Below are 22,813 nucleotides of genomic sequence, written 5' to 3'. Positions count from 1 at the left end.
TATGCTTTCCATGTCATTCTACTTTGATCCATTCTCTCTAAATGACCAAACCACCTCAACAACCCCTCTTCTGCCCTCTGACTAATACTTTTATTAACTCCACACCTTCTCCTAATTTCCACACTCCGAATTTTCTACATAATATTTACACCACACATTGCCCTTAAACAGGACATCCACTGCCTCCAACCATCTCCTCGCTGCTGCATTTACCACCCAAGCTTCACACCCATATAAGAGTGTTGGTACTACTATACTTTCATACATTCCCTTCTTTGCCTCCATAGATAACGTTTTTTGACTCCACATATACCTCAACGCACCACTCACCTTTTTTCCCTCATCAATTCTATGATTAACCTCATCCTTCATCAAATCCATCCGCCGACACGTCAACTCCAAAAGTATCTGAAAAAACATTCACTTCTTCCATACTCCTCCTCCCCAATTTGATATCCAATTTTTCTTTATCTAAATCATTTGACACCCTCATCACCTTACTCTTTTCTATGTTCACTTTCAACTTTCTACCTTTACACACATTCCCAAACTCATCCACTAACCTTTGCAATTTTTCTTTAGAATCTCCCATAAGCACAGTATCATCAGCAAAAAGTAACTGTGTCAATTCCCATTTTGAATTTGATTCCCCAAAATTTTATCCCACCCCTCTCCCAAACACCCTAGCATTTACTTCCTTTACAACCCCATCTATAAATATATTAAACAACCATGGTGACATTACACATCCCTGTCTAAGACCTACTTTTACCGGGAAGTAGTCTGCCTCTCTTCTACACACCCTAACCTGAGCCTCACTATCCTCATAAAAACTCTTTACAGCATTTAATAACTTACCACCTATTCCATATACTTGCAACATCTGCCACATTGCTCCTCTATCCACTCTATCATATGCCTTTTCTAAATCCATAAATGCAATAAAAACTTCCCTACCTTTATCTAAATACTGTTCACATATATGCTTCAATGTAAACACTTGATCTACACATCCCCTACCCACTCTGAAACCTCCTTGCTCATCCGCAATCCTACATTCTGTCTTACCTCTAATTCTTTCAATTATAACCCTACCGTACACTTTTCCTGGTATACTCAGTAAGCTTATTCCTCTATAATTTTTACAGTCTCTTTTGTCCCCTTTCCCTTTATATAAAGGGACTATACATGCTCTCCGCCAATCCCTAGGTACCTTCCCCTCTTTCATACATTTATTAAACAAAAGTACCAACCACTCCAACACTATATCCCCCCCTGCTTTTAACATTTCTGTCATGATCCCATCAGTTCCAGCTGCTTTACCCCCTTTCATTTTACGTAATGCCTCACGTACCTCCCCCACACTTACATTCTGCTCTTCTTCACTCCTAAAAGATGGTATACCTCTAACTTTACTACATGAAATATTAAGTTCAATGCAATAGAATAATTACAATAACAATAAAATAATTGACACTTACCTTTAATGAAGATCTGGTGATGATTGATGGGATGGAAGGAGGGGAGAGGTGTTAGTGTTTAGAAGGGGAATCCCCTTCCATTAGGACTTGAGGTAGCAAGTCCTTTTCCGGGGTTACTTCCCTTCTTCTTTTAATGCCACTAGGACCAGCTTGAGTCACTGGACTTCTGTCACACAACATAACTGGCAGCCTCACCATGCCTAATCATACTATGTATGCCACTACGATTCTTAAATCTTTCAAACCAACCTTTGCTGGCCTTAAATTCACTCACATCACCACTAGTTGCAGGCAATTTCTTAACCAAATCGTCATGCAACTGCCTAGCCTTTTCACAAATGATCGCTTGAGAGATGCTATCTCCTGCTATCTGTTTTTCATTTATCCACACCAGTAACAATCTCTCAACTTTTCTAACACTTGTGGTCGCTGTTTCGTAATCACAGTTGCACCTTTTGCAAGAACAGCTTCCTTGATTGCCGTTTTCCTGGTCACTATAGTAGAGATGGTTGATTGGGGTTTATTATACAACCTGACCAGCTCCGACACACGCACTCCACTTTCGTACTTTGCAATTATCTCTTTCTCCATTTCATAAGTCATTAGCAACTTTTTTCTCGAAGGGTTGGCACTAGAAGCTTTCTTGGGGCCCATGGTGACTTATTTTGCAGAAACAAGCACCAAACATAGTGATAATATGGAATGTACCGAATGTATCCTTAGATGCGCGCACACTGGCTGGCTTGTAAACACTAGCACACACGGAGCAGTTCAGGCCACACGTGGACAGGTCTCATACGAATCGTATCGAATATCGGGTTTTCAATCGAATACCGAGGAAAATTTTTTGCGTTAAAATGCATCGAAAACCGGATTTATCGAATACCGATGTCATCGAATACCGGGGATCCGCTGTATAAAAATAACCGGTTTCCCTGAATCCCTTCACTAAATATTACCCTGCTCACACTCCAACAGCTCATCAGGTCCCAAATACCATTCGTCTCCATTCACTCTTATCTAACAAGTCGGCCATCTCCCACTGAGGCAGGGTGACCCAAAAAGAAAGAAAATCCCCAAAAAAGAAAATACTTTCATCATCATTCAACACTTTCACCTCACTCACACATCATCACTGTTTTTGCAGCTTATGCTTACGGTGTTGTAAAACTGACTTGAACTAGACGGACCAACCCCAGAGGTAGATGGTTGAAGGTCGTTGGGGTTTTCAACACTACATATTTCCATCATTTTGAGTGTTGCTTTTAGTCACTAACTGTTCAAAACCATAGAATTCATCTTCAATCCCACTTTTGTCACTATTAGAACTGTCACTTGGGAAGAGAAAATTCCCAATTTGCCTGGGAGTGAGGTTTTTGCTACCATGAGGCATGGTTAACAATGGGTACCGAGACGGCATTCCCACAGTGCAATGCAAGTGCCCAAATATTTTAATGTGCACACTGACCACGAAGACCCATTCTCTTAGATGTAGGCTTACCAACTTTCCCACACTAATTTGAAGCCACTAGAATTTTGGCATAGTACTTTGGTACGGACACTTACTTCACCAGAGGCAGAGACGGTGAAGTGGTTAAGGATACTGGGTAAAATGTATGACAGAATTATTATGGAAAGGGTTGAGGGTAAGATAAAGCAGGCTTCCAGAGGAACAGGAAGGATTGGCAATACTTATCTAAGGGTAAAAAGCAGTTTGTTCATACCCATATTTATGAAGTCCTTAACTACAATAAAAATTCAAGTAAAACTGTCAGGGTAAACCTCCAGACAGCACTGCTTCCAGCAAAGCCACCTAGAGGTAGGTGTCTGCAAAGTTACCACCAGCAGGTGGGAGTACAACTATAATACACTATACTGAGAGTAACCCAACACTAAAGTGCATCAGCAATCAAAACTTTGCCTTACTAATAGTGCAAATGATGTTAAGCTTTGTACATGATATTGAGCTTAGATGAAGCAGAGATCAACCTCAATGGTCAAGATACTGCCATGGTGCAAAGCAGTGGCAGCACCAGTAACCCATTTCTGGCAAGACATTGATTGAATGCATAATGGTAAATTTCTTCTTCTTTGGTTCACCGTGCCTTGGCAGATGAAGACTATCAAAATAAAAAAACAAAACCTGTGTGCACACATGCATGCACAAATAGGCAAGTACACACAGTGCAATTGCCAGCCTGTTGCCTCAGTTCCTTGCATCACAGAGTGAAGAAGAAGAAGAAGAAGAAGAAAAAAAAAAAAAAAAAAAAAGAGGCTGGTAGTTCCAGATCACAGGTTGAAAATCCTAATCACTCCTTTAAATTGTTTACATTTATTCATTAAATTTTTTTAGTGCATACAGTACTGTTTAATATTTTGATCAATATACCTAAGGAGTTACTAAAGATATGTGAACAAACACAAAGGACATTTTATAATGAAAAATATTTGGCCCTGGAACCTTGGTCACAAGGTCCCAGGACCAAACTTTTCCATAAAAAAATATCTAGTTTTTGCTCATGTGTATTTGACCACAACATATCAGTATCACACAACAGGTTTTCACCTTACCTAAGGAGAAAGCAGAGTCAGTAGCCTTGAGCTGGGACACTAAATGAACATTAAGAGCATTAATATCATCTTTAGTAGTCTCTAACACTGGGTTTTGATCAAGCCACAAGTCAGCAATGTAACGGACTCCTCCAAGGCCAGCCCAACCAGGTATTTCAACTAACTGAAGGTTATTTGCAGATGATACTAATTCAGTGAAAGTTTTCCGCTGCTCTACCGTTGCATTCAAGATATCCTGTAATAAGAAGAAATTACAGTATATTAACTTCTTATTGTAATTATGAGGATATATTGTACCTGAAATCATTACTTCCCTTCACCCTACAGAAAAAAAAAATACATACTATATTTTTTTTTTTAACAAGTCGGTCGTCTCCCACCGAGGCAGGGTGACCCAAAAAAAAAAAAAGAAAGAAAATCCCCAAAAAGAAAATACTTTCATCATCATTCAACACTTTCACCACACTCGCACATTATCACTGCTTTTGCAGAGGTGCTCAGAATACAACAGTTTAGAAGCATATACGTATAGAGATACACAACATATCCCTCCAAACTGCCAATATCCCAAACCCCTCCTTTAAAGTGCAGGCATTGTACTTCCCATTTCCAGGACTCAAGTCCGACTATATGAAAATAACCGGTTTCCCTGAATCCCTTCACTAAATATTACCCTGCTCACACTCCAACAGATCGTCAGGTCCCAAGTATCATTCGTCTCCATTCACTCCTATCTAACATGCTCATGCACGCTTGCTGGAAGTCCAAGCCCCTCACCCACAAAACCTCCTTTACCCCCTCTTTCCAACCCTTTCGAGGACGACCCCTACCCCTCTTTCCTTCCCCTATAGATTTATATGCTTTCCATGTCATTCTACTTTGATCCATTCTCTCTAAATGACCAAACCACCTCAACAACCCCTCTTCTGCCCTCTGACTAATGCTTTTATTAACTCCACACCTTCTCCTAATTTCCACACTCCGAATTTTCTGCATAATATTTACACCACACATTGCCCTTAGACAGGACATCTCCACTGCCTCCAACCGTCTCCTCGCTGCTGCATTTACCACCCAAGCTTCACATCCATATAAGAGTGTTGGTACTACTATACTTTCATACATTCCCTTCTTTGCCTCCATAGATAACGTTTTTTGACTCCACATATACCTCAACGCACCACTCACCTTTTTTCCCTCATCAATTCTATGATTAACCTCATCCTTCATAAATCCATCCGCCGACACGTCAACTCCTAAGTATCTGAAAACATTCACTTCTTCCATACTCCTCCTCCCCAATTTGATATCCAATTTTTCTTTATCTAAATCATTTGATACCCTCATCACCTTACTCTTTTCTATGTTCACTTTCAACTTTCTACCTTTACACACATTCTCAAACTCATCCACTAACCTTTGCAATTTTTCTTTAGAATCTCCCATAAGCACAGTATCATCAGCAAAAAGTAACTGTGTCAATTCCCATTTTGAATTTGATTCCCCATAATTTAATCCCACCCCTCTCCCGAACACCCTAGCATTTACTTCTTTTACAACCCCATCTATAAATATATTAAACAACCATGGTGACATTACACATCCCTGTCTAAGACCTACTTTTACCGGGAAGTATTCTCCCTCTCTTCTACACACCCTAACCTGAGCCTCACTATCCTCATAAAAGCTCTTTACAGCATTTAGTAACTTACCACCTATTCCATATACTTGCAACATTTGCCACATTGCTCCTCTATCCACTATCATATGCCTTTTCTAAATCCAAAAATGCAATAAAAACTTCCCTACCTTTATCTAAATACTGTTCACATATATGCTTCAATGTAAACACTTGATCTACACATCCCCTACCCACTCTGAAGCCTCCTTGCTTGTCCACAATTCTACATTCTGTCTTACCTCTAATTCTTTCAATTATAACCCTACCGTATACTTTTCCTGGTATACTCAGTAAACTTATTCCTCTATAATTTTTACAATCTCTTTTGTCCCCTTTCCCTTTATATAAAGGGACTATACATGCTCTCCGCCAATCCCTAGGTACCTTCCCCTCTTTCATACATTTATTAAACAAAAGTACCAACCACTCCAACACTATATCCCCCCCTGCTTTTAACATTTCTGTCATGATCCCATCAGTTCCAGCTGCTTTACCCCCTTTCATTCTACGTAATGCCTCACGTACCTCCACCACACTTACATTCTGCTCTTCTTCACTCCTAAAAGATGGTATACCTCCCTGGCCAGTGCATGAAATTACCGCCTCCCTTTCTTCCTTAAAATTTAAAAGTTCCTCAAAATATTCTCGCCATCTACCTAATACCTCCCTCTCCCCATCTACTAACTCCCCTACTCTGTTTTTAACTGACAAATCCATACTTTCCCTAGGCTTTCTTAACTTGTTTAACTCACTCCAAAATTTTTTCTTATTTTCATTAAAATTTCTTGACAGTGCCTCTCCCACTCTTTCATCTGCTCTCCTTTTGCACTCTCTCACCACTCTCTTCACCTTTCTTTTACTCTCCATATACTCTGCTCTTCTTATAACACTTCTGCTTTGTAAAAACCTCTCGTAAGCTACCTTTTTCTCTTTTATCACACCCTTTACTTCATCATTCCACCAATCACTCCTCTTTCCTCCTGCCCCCACCCTCCTATAACCACAAACTTCTGCCCCACATTCCAATACTGCATTTTTAAAACTATTCCAACCCTCTTCAACCCCCCCCACTACTCATCTTTGCACTAGCCCACCTTTCTGCCAATAGTCGCTTATATCTCGCCCGAACTTCCTCCTCCCTTAGTTTATACACTTTCACCTCCCTCTTACTTGTTGTTGCCACCTTCCTCTTTTCCCATCTACCTCTTACTCTAACTGTAGCTACAACTAAATAATGATCCGATATATCAGTTGCCCCTCTATAAACATGTACATCCTGGAGCCTACCCATCAACCTTTTATCCACCAATACATAATCTAACAAACTACTTTCATTACGTGCTACATCATACCTTGTATATTTATTTATCCTCTTTTTCATAAAATATGTGTTACTTATTACCAAATTTCTTTCTACACATAGCTCAATTAAAGGCTCCCCATTTACATTTACCCCTGGCACCCCAAATTTACCTACTACTCCCTCCATAACATTTTTACCCACTTTAGCATTGAAATCCCCAACCACCATTACTCTCACACTTGATTCAAAACTCCCCACGCATTCACTCAACATTTCCCAGAATCTCTCTCTCTCCTCTACACTTCTCTCTTCTCCAGGTGCATACACGCTTACTATAACCCACTTTTCACATCCAATCTTTATTTTACTCCACATAATCCTTGAATTTATACATTTGTAGTCCCTCTTTTCCTGCCATAGCTTATCCTTCAACATTATTGCTACTCCTTCTTTAGCTCTAACTCTATTTGAAACCCCTGACCTAATCCCATTTATTCCTCTCCATTGAAACTCTCCCACCCCCTTCAGCTTTGTTTCACTTAAAGCCAGGACATCCAGTTTCTTCTCATTCATAACATCCACAATCATCTCTTTCTTATCATTTGCACAACATCCACGCACATTCAGACTACCCACTTTGACAATTTTCTTCTTCTTATTCTTTTTAGTAATCTTTACAGGAAAAGGGGTTACTAGCCCATTGTTCCGGCATTTTAGTTGACTTTTACAACACGCATAGCTTACGGAGGAAAGATTCTTATTCCACTTCCCCATGGATATAAAAGGAAAAGTAATAAGACCAAGAACTATTAAGATAAAATCAAAGAAAACTCAGATGAGTGTGTATAAATAAACGTGTACATGTATGTGTAGTGTGACCTAAGTGTAAGTAGAAGTAGCAAGACGTACCTGTAATCTTGCATATTTATGAGACAGACAAAAGACACCAGCAATCCTACCATCATGTAAAACAATTACAGGCTTTCGTTTTACACTCACTTGGCAGGACGGTAGTACCTCCCTGGGTGGTTGCTGTCTACCAGCCTACTACCTAAACATACTATATATCCAGTATATAATAAGTGTTATTAGCTAAAGCAGGTGAAAGAGTAAGGATGAATCAACAAATATATATTTTTTTAACATACTGGCCATCTCCCATCAAGGTAGGGGTGACTCAAAAATAGAGGAAACATATTTACCATCATCCACTCAATCACTCTTTCCAGACAAGTGCTGATAGCACAACTGCAACATCCCCACCCTGCCTTTAGAGTGCAGGCACTTTATTTTCCCACCTCCAGAACTCAAGTCCAGCTAACAGGTTTCCCCTCAATCTCTTCAAATATTTTACCCTGCTCATAGTCCAACAGCATGTCAAGTCATAAAAACTACATTCCTCCACTCAGTCCGATATAACACGTTCACACAAACTTTTTGGACATTCAAGTCCCTAGCACTCAAAACCTCCTTTACCCTCCCTCCAACCCTTCAAAAGAACAAAGAGGCACAGCACCCTGACTGGAGAAAGAAATTTACGGCGATGTTTCAGTCCAACTTGGACCATTAACTAGACACATACTGACTAGTTAATGGTACAAGTCAGACCGAAATATCATAAGTTCCTTCCTCTTATGTGCAGGTTATTTGTGTATTACTCTAACCCTTCCTTAATTACCCATACCCCTCCTTCCCTCTATGCAGGTTATTTGTGTTATGATTAACCCATCCTTAACTACCCGCAACCCTCCTACCATTGCTCCAGATTTACATATCCTCCTCGTCAAATATCTTCCCATAAAATTTTCTATAAACATACCAATTGGTGATGTAGGGAGTGGATGAGATGGTCGACATCAGCCAATGTTATGTGATGTGTGTCAGGTCCTTCCATGGGACTCCAACGTAGCACCAGTCCTGCTGTCTCGAGCTGTACCAGTTCTAGAGGTATGGTGCCAACGTCTCGCCGTACCACCTGACCCAACTGTGAGAGCAAGACAAGAGAAAATGTTATTCTATAAATGTTGTACATGCAATTTATACAAAATGTTTCATTTGTTACAGTGAAATGTAGCTGAGCAGATCTTGTTCTTTAAGGGTAAATTTTTATATTTTCTGAAAGAATTAAGTAATCTAAAAAAATGTGATTAGCATTTGCCTTAGGCATTGGTCTTAACACTCTTAGATGTTTATCTTTGTCTTAGTGTTTATCTTCACCTATATCTTAGGCTTCCATCTTAGGCATCCTTTTACTACTTCCATACAACCATACCAAGACCATGGCATGAGTGCCTTTTTTTAAAAGACAGTATATAACCCACCCCCTACTGCCATATTCTGGTAGGATTATTCTTATAATAAAGTTGGTAGAATTACCGACAATATGTAAAGTAAAAGGACACAAGTGCAACTAATGTGACATTTTATTGTGGCAACGTTTCGCTCTCCAGGAGCTTTATCAAGCCATTACAAACAATACATGGACACAAGAGAGTATATAAAGGCTCAGAGTGAGGTGCAATACTAGTGAGGTACCATTTCTAATGTTCACTAGTGGTAGTAGTGACAAAAGTAATACAATATGGTAGAGCAATTAATTCGTACATGAGTAAAAGGATATAAAAGCTATTACTTGGGTAACATAAAAATAGGTTGGACAAATATAGACTGAAAAGAGGCAGCCTGTTTCAGTGTTCACTCTCTGTAATGTGCTTTGTGTAGTCTTAGCAAGAATCCTCCTGAAAACAGTAAACCCTGCCATCACATAGTCTCTCCTGTTATACTACACAAAGCACATTACAGAGTGAACACTGAAACAGGCTGCCTCTTTCCAGTCTATATTTGTCCAACCTATTTTTATGTTACACAAGTAATAGCTTTTATATCCTTTTACTCATGTACGAATTAATTGCTCTACCATATTGTATTACTTTTGTCACTACTACTACTACTACTACCACTAGTGAACATAGAAATGGTACCTCACTAGTATTGCACCTCACTCTGAGCCTTTATATACTCTCTTGTGTCCATGTATTGTTTGTAATGGCTTGATAAAGCTCCTGGAGAGCGAAACGTTGCCATAAATAAAATGTCACATTAGTTGCACTTGTGTCCTTTTACTTTACAGGATTATTCTTATTAATATAATCAAAGCCAAGTGTTAAACCCACTAGTCATACACTGCTGCAGGGAAGGGAATGTTGCTGTAGCAGAGAGGAGCCAGGGTGGGGAGGATTACATAGGTAGAGTTAGAAAGGGCTGTGAGGAGTGCTAAAATAAGTACGATCAAAACGTGTAATAAATCAGTTGCTGTCGAAACGTCGAAGACGGAGTACGAGTCAAAGGTGGGGCCATCAGCTAGGAGGTAAGACAAAGTAAGGGTGTTAGAATGGTGATGTTGGAGGTAAATTCTATGTGCTCAATGAAAGACAGGACAGTCCAACAGTCCACTGGAATCTGAGAATTCTCAGAGTGGAACAGGGCACCTCTCCATGAGATACCCATGAGTAAGACAGGCGAGCCCAACGTGAAGAAGGATGAGCATGGTCTCCTAACCTTGGCGTCAATGATAAGGCGGCGGCTTCATGGAATACAAGTTGCTGAGTCATATCAGACCAACAGTGTTGCCAACAGTTGCAAAAGTGGTTAGAGATTACAGCAATAGTCTGAAAATGTAAAACCTCTATATGAAAGAAAAACTGGATATCAAATTGGGGAGGAGTAGTATGGAAGAAGTGAATGTTTTCAGATATTTGGGAGTTGACATGTCAGCGGATAGATTTATGAAGGATGAGGATAATCATAGAATTGATAAAGGAAAAAAGGTGAGTGGTGCATTGAGGTATATGTGGAGACAAAAAATGTTATCTATGGAGGCAAAGAAGGAAATGTATAAAAGTATAGTAGTATCAACACTCTTATATGGGTGTGAAGCTTGGGTTGTGAATCCTGCAGCGAGGAGGTGGTTGTAGGCAGTGGAGATGTCCTGTCTAAGGGCAATGTGTGGTGTAAATATTATGCAGAAAATTCGGAGTGTGGAAATTAGGAGGTGTGGAGTTAATAAAAGTATTAGTCAGAGGGGTGAAGAGGGTTTGTTGAGGTGGTTTGGTCATTTAAAGAGAATGGATCAAAGTAGAATGACATGGAGAGCGTATAAATCTGTAGGGGAAGGAAGGCGGGGTAGGGGTCGTCCTCGAAAAGGTTGGAGGGAGGGGGTAAAGGAGATGTTGTGGGCGAGGGGCTTGGACTTCCAGCAAGCGTGCATGAGTGTGTTAGATAGGAGTGAATGGAGACAAATGGTATTTGGGACCTGACGAGCTGCTGGAGTGTGAGCAGGGTAATATATAGTGAAGGGATTCAGGGAAACCGGTTATTTTATATAACCGGTCTTGAGTCCTGGAAATAGGAAGTACAATGGCCTGCACTCTAAAGGAGGGGTTTGGGATATTGGCAGTTTGGAGGGATATGTTGTGTATTTTTATACGTATATACTTCTAAACTGTTGTATTCTGGGCACCTCTGCAAAAGCAGTGATAATGTGTGAGTGAGGTGAAAGTGTTGAATGATGATAAAAGTATTTTCTTTTTCGGGATTCTCTTTCTTTTTGGGTCACCCTGCCTCAGTGGGAGATGGCCGACTTGTTAAAAGAAAAAAAAAAAATGAAACTGGGAGGTCATATACCGCTGACCGCACAGCAGAGTCTGCTTGCTCATTGCCCTGAACATCAACATGACCAGGAACCTAGCAAAAAACCATTTCTTTGTTTTTATAACAACCAAAATTGTATACAAAGAACTAGGGGGTTAGGCGAATCAAATTTTTTAATAACTTGCAAAGCACTAAAGGATTCTGTGACAACAAATGTCTTGAGGTAGAAATAGATGAAATACAGATAACTGCAATGAGAACTGAATACAGTTCAGCTGTAAAAATGATAGAGGAGTCTAATAAATGCCCATGCACAATGTTATCCAGGAACACTGCTGCAATCCTAATACTGTCAGAGGATTTAGAGCCATCAGTGTACACTGCAATGGCATGAGAATGAGACCAGAAGTGGTTGAGAAGATCAGAGCGAGAAGAAACTGTAGGTATTTGAGCTTTTGTGCACAGCAGTGGGGAAGACAGAGTAAAGATAATGAGAAACGGGATAGAGTAAATGGGCAGTCAACAAATAATGGGCCTCTATTAACGTCCATTACTATCCTGTACATAGAAGGATCGTGAAGGTCATGAGAGTAGCCAAAATAATGGAGGCCAAGGGCATCATGGTGATCGATCAAGGATAGAATACCCGCCTCTGCATACAGACACTCAACAGGAGAGGAGCAAAAAGCACCTAGACATGTCTGATGATGGATGGCATCAAGTTTAGAAAGAGTTGCAGGACAGGTGGGATTGGGACAGCCCCTGATGATCCTGATTTCACAGCAAACTACACCACCACGAAGGACTTCAATGAAATAGGATGGACAATGATACCAGTCCTCCAACCTAGGAGCTAGAATTCCTGAGGGGAGGACCCCAAAAAGCCTAAAGTAGAAAAGGGAGGACTGGCAGGTAATTACGTTCGGTCTGAGAAAGAAGACTTGGCAGGTAGGAATGTAATATCAGTGTATGAAAAATATTACAATTTACAAGGTCATGGAGTCTACAATAAATTTTCAATTAGTAATTCAAATAGACTAGTTTCCTCTCCAAATTGCAGGATAATAGTAAATAAATTCTTGTTGGAAAATTTGGAAAAATAGTAGTCAACAACAGTTCCCAAATTTTGATGATAAAATTGGATTGTGAAAATAGCACTTCAGATAAGTGGAAGGGCATTCACAATGTGCAGCAACAAGATTTGAAGAATATGCTCGCATCATAGACCATTTTAGATATGCCCTTATACTGTACTAAAATGGGCCCCTGATTTTGGTATACTTTCACAGATTTGCTTCTGATCACAAAGAGCTTGGCAGCAGATTTGTTGCAAATGATAGGCTTTACTGTACTATGATGTATACTGACTCAAACTATCTTGAAAAATGCTCAGACTTGCACCATTCTCAACCCAGAAGCAGACTATATATGTATAAGGAGCTGGAAATACATTTGCCCATCTTTACACTTACCCAGGAATTTAGATTGTCGTAATATTCGGTATTTTTCCCACCATTGTTAGCTTCATCTACATACTGGAACACCACTGAACCACTTACAGTCTCCAGCAATTGCTGCAGATGAAAAAAAAAATGGACAATCATATTTCTATAAACAGATTCACAAAGCTTTACCAAGTAATTTCATAATAATACAAGACTATACTCACTACAGTAACCTACACTTCAACTATTAACTTTATTAGTTACTGTAAAGTGTATGAAAAGGTTTTATATTAATCTATCTTTTAAATATTAATCCTGCCACAAAGAAAATATAATCTCCTGAAGATATATTTCTGATTCACACAAACAATTTAAAATACACAAATAATGCAATTATTAGAGCCACAGAATAACAAAAGTTCTTACTGATGTACTGATAGGCTTAGTAACTAGATCCTGGATAGTGACAAAATTGCTTCCATCAGGTGGTGCTGGACTCTGTAAAAAAAAAAAGTTTATTATTTGGAATTTTAGGCTCTACAATATACAGTTTTAATACAGATGTTTCCTCTTGCATGTATTTATCAGTTTTAAAAATAAAACAAATATTAGTAATTAACTTTTAAATTTTCAATCTAATTTTTGCAGAGATGTCCTTGAATAAAACAAGAGAGAAACAACTGTGGAAATTCCCTCACCAAGAGACGTATCCTGGAGAGTGTTGCCAGATGCTGCTGAAGATGCTGACCAAGTTCAAAGGCATGTTGAAACCGCGAGACCACGCCACTCTGACCTAGTGTCTGGGTAGTGTAAATTTCTCAGTAAAAACAATCACAGTACATATTTTACCTCTAGTTAAACAGTTTAACATGACATTTTCTACTTCATATGCACACTGTATTAACATAATAATTATGGACATTCCAGAACACAGACCACATACATGATACAATACAGTACCACTGGCAAGTCAAACATGATGAATTTACTATAAATACCAGAATAAAAATTTTTATGTAACATTTATTATTGGCAACCATAGTGATCAGTTAGCTTTAATTATTACTGTAGCTTTAAGTGACGCACCTGAAGTGTGGTCCACAAAGGAAGACAAGACAGCCGCACATGGAGGCTAAGTGCAGTAAGACCCACAGCATGGACTGCTGCAGCTTCATATGCCCTATACAAAGTCTTAATAACAAATGCTAAGGAACCTAAAGTGCTATAATGTAACTTGCAGAACAGTCATATATCTTTGCTTCAACCCTCAAAAAGAAAAAAAAAATGATGACACAATAAATACATTAAAATATTAAATTTGTAGGATCATAATGGAGCCTAAGGAATGACTGGTAATAAATTTGGATTCAAGCAAGGGAAGAGCAGTTCTAATTCCTTGAATCAAGAAGCCTTCATTATCATCAACACCCTAGAAGGATATTACTAAAAGGGGTTTGTCGTACATTTCTTTCTTCTTTCAACAAACCGGCCGTATCCCACCGAGGCAGGGTGGCCCAAAAAGAAAAACAAAAGTTTCTCTTTTTTAAGTTTAGTAATTTATACAAGAGAAGGGGTTACTAGCCCCTTGCTCCTGGCATTTTAGTCGCCTCGTACAACACGCATGGCTTACGGAGGAAGAATTCTGTTCCACTTCCCCATGGAGGTAAGAGGAAATAAGCAAGAACAAGAACTAGAAAGAAAATAGCAGAAAACCCAGAGGTGTGTGTGTGTGTATATATATGCTTGTACATGTATGTGTAGTGTGACCTAAGTGTAAGTAGAAGTAGCAAGACGTACCTGAAATCTTGCATGTTTATGAGACAGAAAAAAGGACACCAGCAATCCTACCATCGTGTAAAACAATTACAGGCTTTCGTTTTACACTCACTTGGCAGGACGGTAGTACCTCCCTGGGCGGTTGCTGTCTACCAACCTACTACCTAGATTTGTCGTACATAGATTCGCTAATTATTCTAGTGTCCAATCAAGAGTGTAATTCCACACAGGCCCCAAGAGACATTTAAGGACTGACAAGTACAGGCAGTTATAGTTTCTAGAAATAACATGGCTCAGTTAAGTGAAACTATTACATTGAAGAGAGACTATTCTCAAGGCTGAATTTACAAGGTTAAGAAATGATAAGGTATTCATCACATAAAAAAAATTACATTCATGGAGAAGCACTAAAGCCATAAAGGTCATACAGTGCATAAGGAAATGGATGGTAATGAGGCTCAATAGAAAACAAAGAAAGGTTCAATATCTTGGATCAAGAGCCTCTCACTGGCATCAAAAAACCTTCTTTTGAAAGGTCATCGCATCAAAGCATCTACAAACCACAATGCTGCTGAATAATTTGTGGAGGAATTCTCCCATTTTATCACTATTCGTGTATTGCTCCAATCACAGTACTGTGCCTTATTATTTATGCAACTGTATGAACAATGCAGAGTGCATTCTGGAGATTTTTGTCACAACATTCATTTATACAGGCATGGAAATCAATTGTCACTGGAAAAGTGCTTGGCCATGTGTGTTTAATAATAATAATAATGTTGAGTACCTGAAACTAGGACCCATGACAGAAAAGTCAGTCTCTCAGGACATTCAAAATGAATGGTAAAATATACTATTCATTATTATCATTACATTTGTGGGGGAGTGCTAAACCAATAAGGGTTATATAAGCAATCCCTGGGGGTATGGGAGGCATTCAGGTTGAATCAACTGAAGGGAAGCAGAGGTCCAATTTCTCAGATCAATAACCCCTCATTGACATCAGGGAACTTCTCATAAAGGGGATAATATTCATTAAGTGTTGAAATGTAGAGATGAGAGAATAATTCTTATGTGGGGGCATAGCTAAAGTCAAGAATGGTGTAGAAGATTAACACCAATACTCTCCTACTTTGCATAACCTTTCTTGTTCTAAGAGTTAAATGAACCGTTGATAAACAAGCCAAATTTAAACACCATCATGCATCTACAAAATAGATTAAGCTATATTTGCCCCTCGAAGGGTTACCCTTAAGAACACGAATGAGAATTCCAAAAGGATACAATGTAAGGCAGTGAGGGTACGCCCAGCCACAATGATAACGGTAGTGTCATGCTGTCTCCTACTTTGGCAGACTGTAAATAAAAGTTTCAGTTAGTATTGGATAATGAATGCTAAGTATTTTTCAACAGCTGGTGCAGATATTTTTTTATCAAATATTTTTAATGAAAATGCCAACTTAATATTTGATATGACAAACTCATGAAAATATCTTCAATTTGTACCTGAAACTAAGACACCCTGTCTACTGAATGAGCTTCCAGTATCATACTCTAAATTCTTTTTATGGCTCTTACTATACTTTATTTCTACAGATTGTAAAAAAATTTTTTTTTAGTAACTCAGCCATCTCCCACCGAGGCAGGGTGACCCATAAAGAAAATCCCCAAAAAGAAAATACTTTCATCATCATTCAATACTTTCACCTCACTCGTACATAATCACTGTCTTTGCAGAGGTGCCCAGATTGCAAACATACAAAAAAATATATTACAATTAGAATAGAACCACTTCAATCTTCCATTATTTCCTTCATGAGATAATAAAAACTTGTAAACTTGTTAAAACAATTAATTTTTTTTTTTTTCAACAAGTCGGCTATCTCCCACCGAGGCAGGGTGACCCAAAAAAGAAAGAAAATCCCCAAAAAGAAAATACTTTCATCATCATTCAACACTTTCACCACACTCACACATTATCACTGTTTTTGCAGAGGTGCTCAGAATACAACAGTTTAGAAGCATATACGTATAAAGATACACAACATATCCCTCCCAACTGCCAATATCCCAAACCCCTCCTTTAAAGTGCAGGCATTGTACTTCCCATTTCCAGGACTCAAGTCCGACTATATGAAAATAACCGGTTTCCCTGAATCCCTTCACTAAATATTACCCTGCTCACACTCCAACAGATCGTCAGGTCCCAAGTATCATTCGTCTCCATTCACTCCTATCTAACACGCTCATGCACGCTTGCTGGAAGTCCAAGCCCCTCGCCCACAAAACCTCCTTTACTCCCTCTTTCCAACCCTTTCGAGGACGACCCCTACCCCTCCTTCCTTCCCCTATAGATTTATATGCTTTCCATGTCATTCTACTTTGACCCATTCTCTCTAAATGACCAAACCACCTCAACAACCCCTCTTCTGCCCTCTGACTAATGCTTTTATTAACTCCACACCTTCTCCTAATTTCCACACTCCGAATTTTCTGCATAACATTTACACCACACATTGCCATTAGACAGGACATCTCCACTGCCTCCAACCGTCTCCTCGCTGCTGCATTTACCACCCAAGCTTCACATCCATACAAGAGTGTTGGTACTACTATACTTTCATACATTCCCTTCTTTGCCTCCATAGATAATGTTTTTTGACTCCACATATACCTCAACACACCACTCACTTTTTTTCCCTCATCAATTCTATGATTAACCTCATCCTTCATAAATCCATCCACTGACACGTCAACTCCCAAGTATCTGAAAACATTCACTTCTTCCATACTCCTCCTCCCCAATTTGATATCCAATTTTTCTTTATCTAAATCATTTGACGCCCTCATCACCTTACTCTTTTCTATGTTCACTTTCAACTTTCTACCTTTACACACATTCTCAAACTCATCCACTAACCTTTGCAATTTTTCTTTAGAATCTCCCATAAGCACAGTATCATCAGCAAAAAGTAACTGTGTCAATTCCCATTTTGAATTTGATTCCCCATAATTTAATCCCACCCCTCTCCCGAACACCCTAGCATTTACTTCTTTTACAACCCCGTCTATAAATATATTAAACAACCATGGTGACATTACACATCCCTGTCTAAGACCTACTTTTACCGGGAAGTATTCTCCCTCTCTTCTACACACCCTAACCTGAGCCTCACTATCCTCATAAAAACTCTTAACAGCATTTAGAATTTCAACCAAAAAAAAAAAAATGTACATTCAAAATTACTGTACCAAGTTGGGAGCGTTGGGCAGAGTAAGAGCTGCGAGTGCATGACCCTCAACATGCAGCCAGGCTTCATAGTTATTACACAGCTCTTGAATCCTCCCCACATTGTCCACACCCCCTACAGCTCCTCCACCTGTAATGCACCATTCAATTCATTAGTTATTATGACAGAAGTGCTAAACCCATAAGGGTCATACAGCACCTGGGAAATGGAAGAAACTCAGGACTAAGCCGAGGCAGGGAAGGACAGATCCAATTCTCAGAATCAGGAGTCCTTCACAAGCATCAAAGCAGCCCTTAGAAGAAAATTCCTAACATTTAACTCTTATTCTCTTACAGTAAAAAGAGTAACTTATAAAAGTGATTACAAGTAGAGGAGGTGTGGAGTTTCTAAAAGTATTATTAATTGGTTTGGTCATTTGGAGAAGACAGAGCAAAATAAGTTGACCTAGAGGGTGTAGTGGAGGGGAGGAGGGGTAGGGGTTATCCTAGGAATGGATGGAGGGAGGGAGTAAAAGAAATTGTGTGCAAGGGGTCTGGGCATGCAGCAGGCATATGTGAGCATGTTAGATAGGAGTGAATGGAGACAAATGGTTTTTGGGACCTGAAGAGCTGTTGGAATATGAGCAGGTAATATTTTGTGAAAGGATTCAGGGAAACCAGTTAGCCAGATTGAGTCCTGGAGCTGGGAAGTACAATGCCTACACTTTAAAGGAGGGGTTTGGCATATTAGCTGTTTGGAGTGACACCTAAACTGTCATATCAGGGAACCTCTGCAAAGACAGTGATTTTGTGTGAATGATGGGGAAAGTGTTGAATGATGATGAAAGTGTTTCTTTTTTGGGTCACCCTGCCTTGGTGGGAGACGACCGACGTGTTAAAAGAAATAATTAATATGGAAGACTTCCTAACTAGCACAAGACCAAAACTATTGAAATCAAAGAGGAGTTTATTTTTGGCTATTAGAAAGTTTTTCTTTAAAAAACACTGGTATAGAAATTGAATGATTTTAACAAAAGAGGTAGTAAATTTTAAAAACACCACAAACTTTTAGAACTTTAGAATAAAACCTGAAGGAGGGACACCAGAAGCTTAGCTCTGCTACTGTAGCTAAAAATAAATAATCACAGGTACATAACCACTACATCCAGCATATAACCTACCCATCATACAAATGTTGAAGATACTCATGGATATGGACAAATAAAAAAAATTTTTTTTTTTTTACATATAAGGTCATCTCCCACTGAGGCAGGGTGACCCGAAAAAGAAGTTTTTCTTTTTACATTTAGTAGTTTATACAGGAGAAGGGGTTACTGGTGCCTTGCTCCCAGCATTTTAGTCACCTCCTATGACACGCATGACTAACAGAGGAAGGATTTTTCTCCATTACTCTATGGAGACAATCCATAATATACAGTAATGGATTAAAAATGAAAGCATAAAGTTATAAACTAAATACCATGCTTATCTAGGTTTTGTGATATCTGTCACTTCATACCAGGTTTTCACCTTAGCTATAAACTGCCAATAATAACATAGTAACAATGGTTATAAATGACCATAATTTTTAAAGGGGTGGACCGGTAAGCCAGCGGAAGGCCTCGGTCAGATGACCAAAAGCTCCAAAGGCGGGTCATCATCTGACTAAGACCCGCGTCAGGAAACATTTGTCCTGTTTCCTGACGAACCTTACCTAACCTAACCTATAAAATGCCAAACTCTGAATCTGCTATATGTATTACACCAGGTTCACTTGGAGTTTTGAATGCTTGAGAAGTTTAGACAAACTGTTCACAGTGGTTGAAATGTTAGGACATACTAAGTACAACAATGTTTATACATACACACTACAAAATATTATGCTTAACTCAGGTTGGAACCTTGAGATTGATGCCAGGAGCCTAATCTGTCTATAATACAGTAGGCTCCCAAGTTCCAAACATCCAAAGAACAATGGTCCACTATTATGAACAGAGAACCTTAAATCCAATAAATTTCTTAAGAATGCTGATCACCAGTTGCAAACACTGTAAACTCACAACAATGAGAACCTTCTCAGCTGTGGGATACTTGCGTGCTTTCATGCTGTTAATATTTACCTCTAGTGTAATATCAGCAAAGGTTTCTTTTGGTTACAGAAATCAAAACACTGTAGCCTTTGAACTTTTAATTCTTATGGCATGCTCTGTTAAACTTACATGAAGTATTATTATTCCACGATAATACAAACTGGAGGTCGTGTCCTGCCATGCCTAGGAGACAATTCTCTCATTTCTGTTCCTTGCAGCTGAAGAGGCCACATGATATGGCAAACAAATACTTGATCCAAAGCTTTGTTGATACTGTTTTTTTTTTTATCAAAAATTTTTACATTTCTGGTACGAAATTATCAAGAGTGTCAGTCAGTCTCAATCTTTCTCTCCATAAATTTTTTTTAGTATTAAATGTGTGGCACAGAAAATTTATTATAGGCATCATTCAGTTGCACAAACTGAATTGCACATCTCTATAAGCAATGATCATGTGGATATTATATTTTTGAAAGTACAGTGGACCCCCGGTTAACAATATTTTTTCACTCCAGAAGTATGTTCAGGTGCCAGTACTGACCGAATTTGTTCCCATAAGGAATATTGTGAAGCAGATTAGTCCATTTCAGACCCCCAAACATACACGTACAAACGCACTTACATAAATACACTTACATAATTGGTCGCATTCGGAGGTGATCGTTATGCGGGGGTCCACTGTATTGTGAAAACAAATCATATCTAATGGAAGATCAACATATTTCTAAAAATCATTGTTCAGAATGGAACAAAAGTTGGCATGCACTATTCAAGTATACATTATACCATGCTATATAGCAACAATGGGCAAACTGCAGATCACAAGCCATATGCAAAATGCAGATCACAAGCCCGAGACAATATTGGGTTTCATTGCCATTTCTCCTAAAATTTTATATTAATAATCTATAGTAGTAGTATAGTATGTATGAACATTAGAATATTATACAGCCTATCCTCACTAAATGATGGAGTTCTGTTCTTAAGACTACATCAGTAAATGAATTTGTCACTAAGCAAGGAGCATACTATAATGGTAGTGAGTTCGTGTCAACCATCTTTGATATTGTTTTAATGTCATCTCTGCACCATTTATAAAATTTTTAGTATATTTTTAAATGTTTATACAGTAGTGTACTGTATACTGTAATAAACAGAATAGAGGAAATCAGCTCTAATATACATTATTGAGGTATGCATACTGGTCAGAGAGCCCATCGTAAGTTCGAGTCATCGGTAAATGAGTACATCATGAAGTGAAGAGAGGCTGTATATATATATATATTTTTTTTAACACGTCTGCCGTCTGCCATCTCCCACCAAGGCAGGGCGACACCAAAAGAGAAAACACTTTCACCGTCATTCACACACATATGGTAATTCACATTATCTCTTTCAAGTATCCATATGCACTGTGTGTCCAAACTGCTGTTTTAAGTCACTGAACATAATTAAAACATGTTTTAAACAAGTGTGGATGATGCAACTAGACTCTGTGCAATCACTTTTCATTCAGTATACACGTTACATGTTTGTGGCGGTAGCAGAACATAACTAGTGCAGTGTAGATAAGTACTTTTCTGATTAATAAATAAGACTGATTTTAGTTAGTTATAAAACCCTTGTTTAAAATGACTGAACAAGAGAAGAGTACAAAGAGAAAATATGAACAAGAAAAGAGAATGTTTAACCAACAATGGAAGGACCATTTTGCTTTTACTGTTAAGAGTGAAAAAGCTGTGCCTTATCTGTCAGGCACTTTAAAGCCAGCAATTTTTCAGTGTTCCCATGAATGTAACCAAAAAAAAAATCTGCATCATTTCAACTATCTTGAGTGTTTCTTTATCCATTGTATCATCCACCTTGAGCATTTAGTAAACAAATACTGCAAGTTCAGCAAGGTTATAAATTGTGTTTTAGAAACTGAATTTCATTCAGACAAGTGCAAAAACACATCATGAATTTATAAATTTTATTAAGGAGCTGGACCTTGAAGAATCGAAGAAAAGCCAAGTGATCTTTCATTCTACTACTGCTTTGTAAGATGACTATCAACTACCAATCTTTTGAATAAGTTTGTTGCTTTTAAAACCATTGCTTTCATGATGAAAAGAAACAAATACCCACAACTAGAAGATAATGAATGGGTACAAGATTTGATGTTCTTTACATATGTAATGCAACACCAATATTTAAATCTGGCACATCAAGGAAAGAATAAAGTTATTACAAAACTTGCCCAATCAGTTTTCAGAATAAAATAAAGCTTTTTCAGAGAGATCTGGCAACAAAGAAATCCAACCACTTTCCCAACCTTATATTAGGAATAACTCCTTTTCCTGATGCTGAAATTAAAGACAATTGACACAATACAAAGGAAACTTACAAACACTTTATAATGAGTCTGATAACAGGTTTGAGAAACTAAAAAAAGGCGACTTTTAAATTTCTTGTGAATCCTTTAGTGACTTATGTCATCAACAATATATATCTTGTTGTTGCACCTTTTGCCTAGATGTTGCATCAATAGAAACAGGGCTTGAGCTGCATGAAGATGTGGGTCTGAAGCTAGTACATAAAAGCTCAT

General features: G+C 38.6%; 1 protein-coding gene across 1 annotated transcript in view; it reads right to left on the bottom strand.

Annotated features, from left to right (window-relative positions):
• The window catches only part of LOC128701278 (pyridoxal-dependent decarboxylase domain-containing protein 1), a 41,249-nt gene that overhangs the window by 4,132 nt on the left and 14,304 nt on the right, over window positions 1-22,813 (bottom strand). The window contains exons 7-14 of the mRNA XM_053794929.2: window positions 18,160-18,287; window positions 16,192-16,263; window positions 14,218-14,322; window positions 13,830-13,931; window positions 13,558-13,629; window positions 13,159-13,260; window positions 8,856-9,020; window positions 4,053-4,287 (exon numbers count right to left, since the gene is read on the bottom strand). Of these exons, the coding sequence (XP_053650904.2) occupies window positions 4,053-4,287; window positions 8,856-9,020; window positions 13,159-13,260; window positions 13,558-13,629; window positions 13,830-13,931; window positions 14,218-14,322; window positions 16,192-16,263; window positions 18,160-18,287 (981 nt within the window). The remainder of the gene's footprint in view (window positions 1-4,052; window positions 4,288-8,855; window positions 9,021-13,158; window positions 13,261-13,557; window positions 13,630-13,829; window positions 13,932-14,217; window positions 14,323-16,191; window positions 16,264-18,159; window positions 18,288-22,813) is intronic.

Source organism: Cherax quadricarinatus, chromosome 72, assembly GCF_038502225.1.
Source record: "Cherax quadricarinatus isolate ZL_2023a chromosome 72, ASM3850222v1, whole genome shotgun sequence".
NCBI lineage: Eukaryota > Metazoa > Arthropoda > Malacostraca > Decapoda > Parastacidae > Cherax > Cherax quadricarinatus.
The sequence above is the reverse complement of the archived record's forward strand: the minus strand, read 5'-3'. Positions and strand labels throughout refer to the sequence as shown.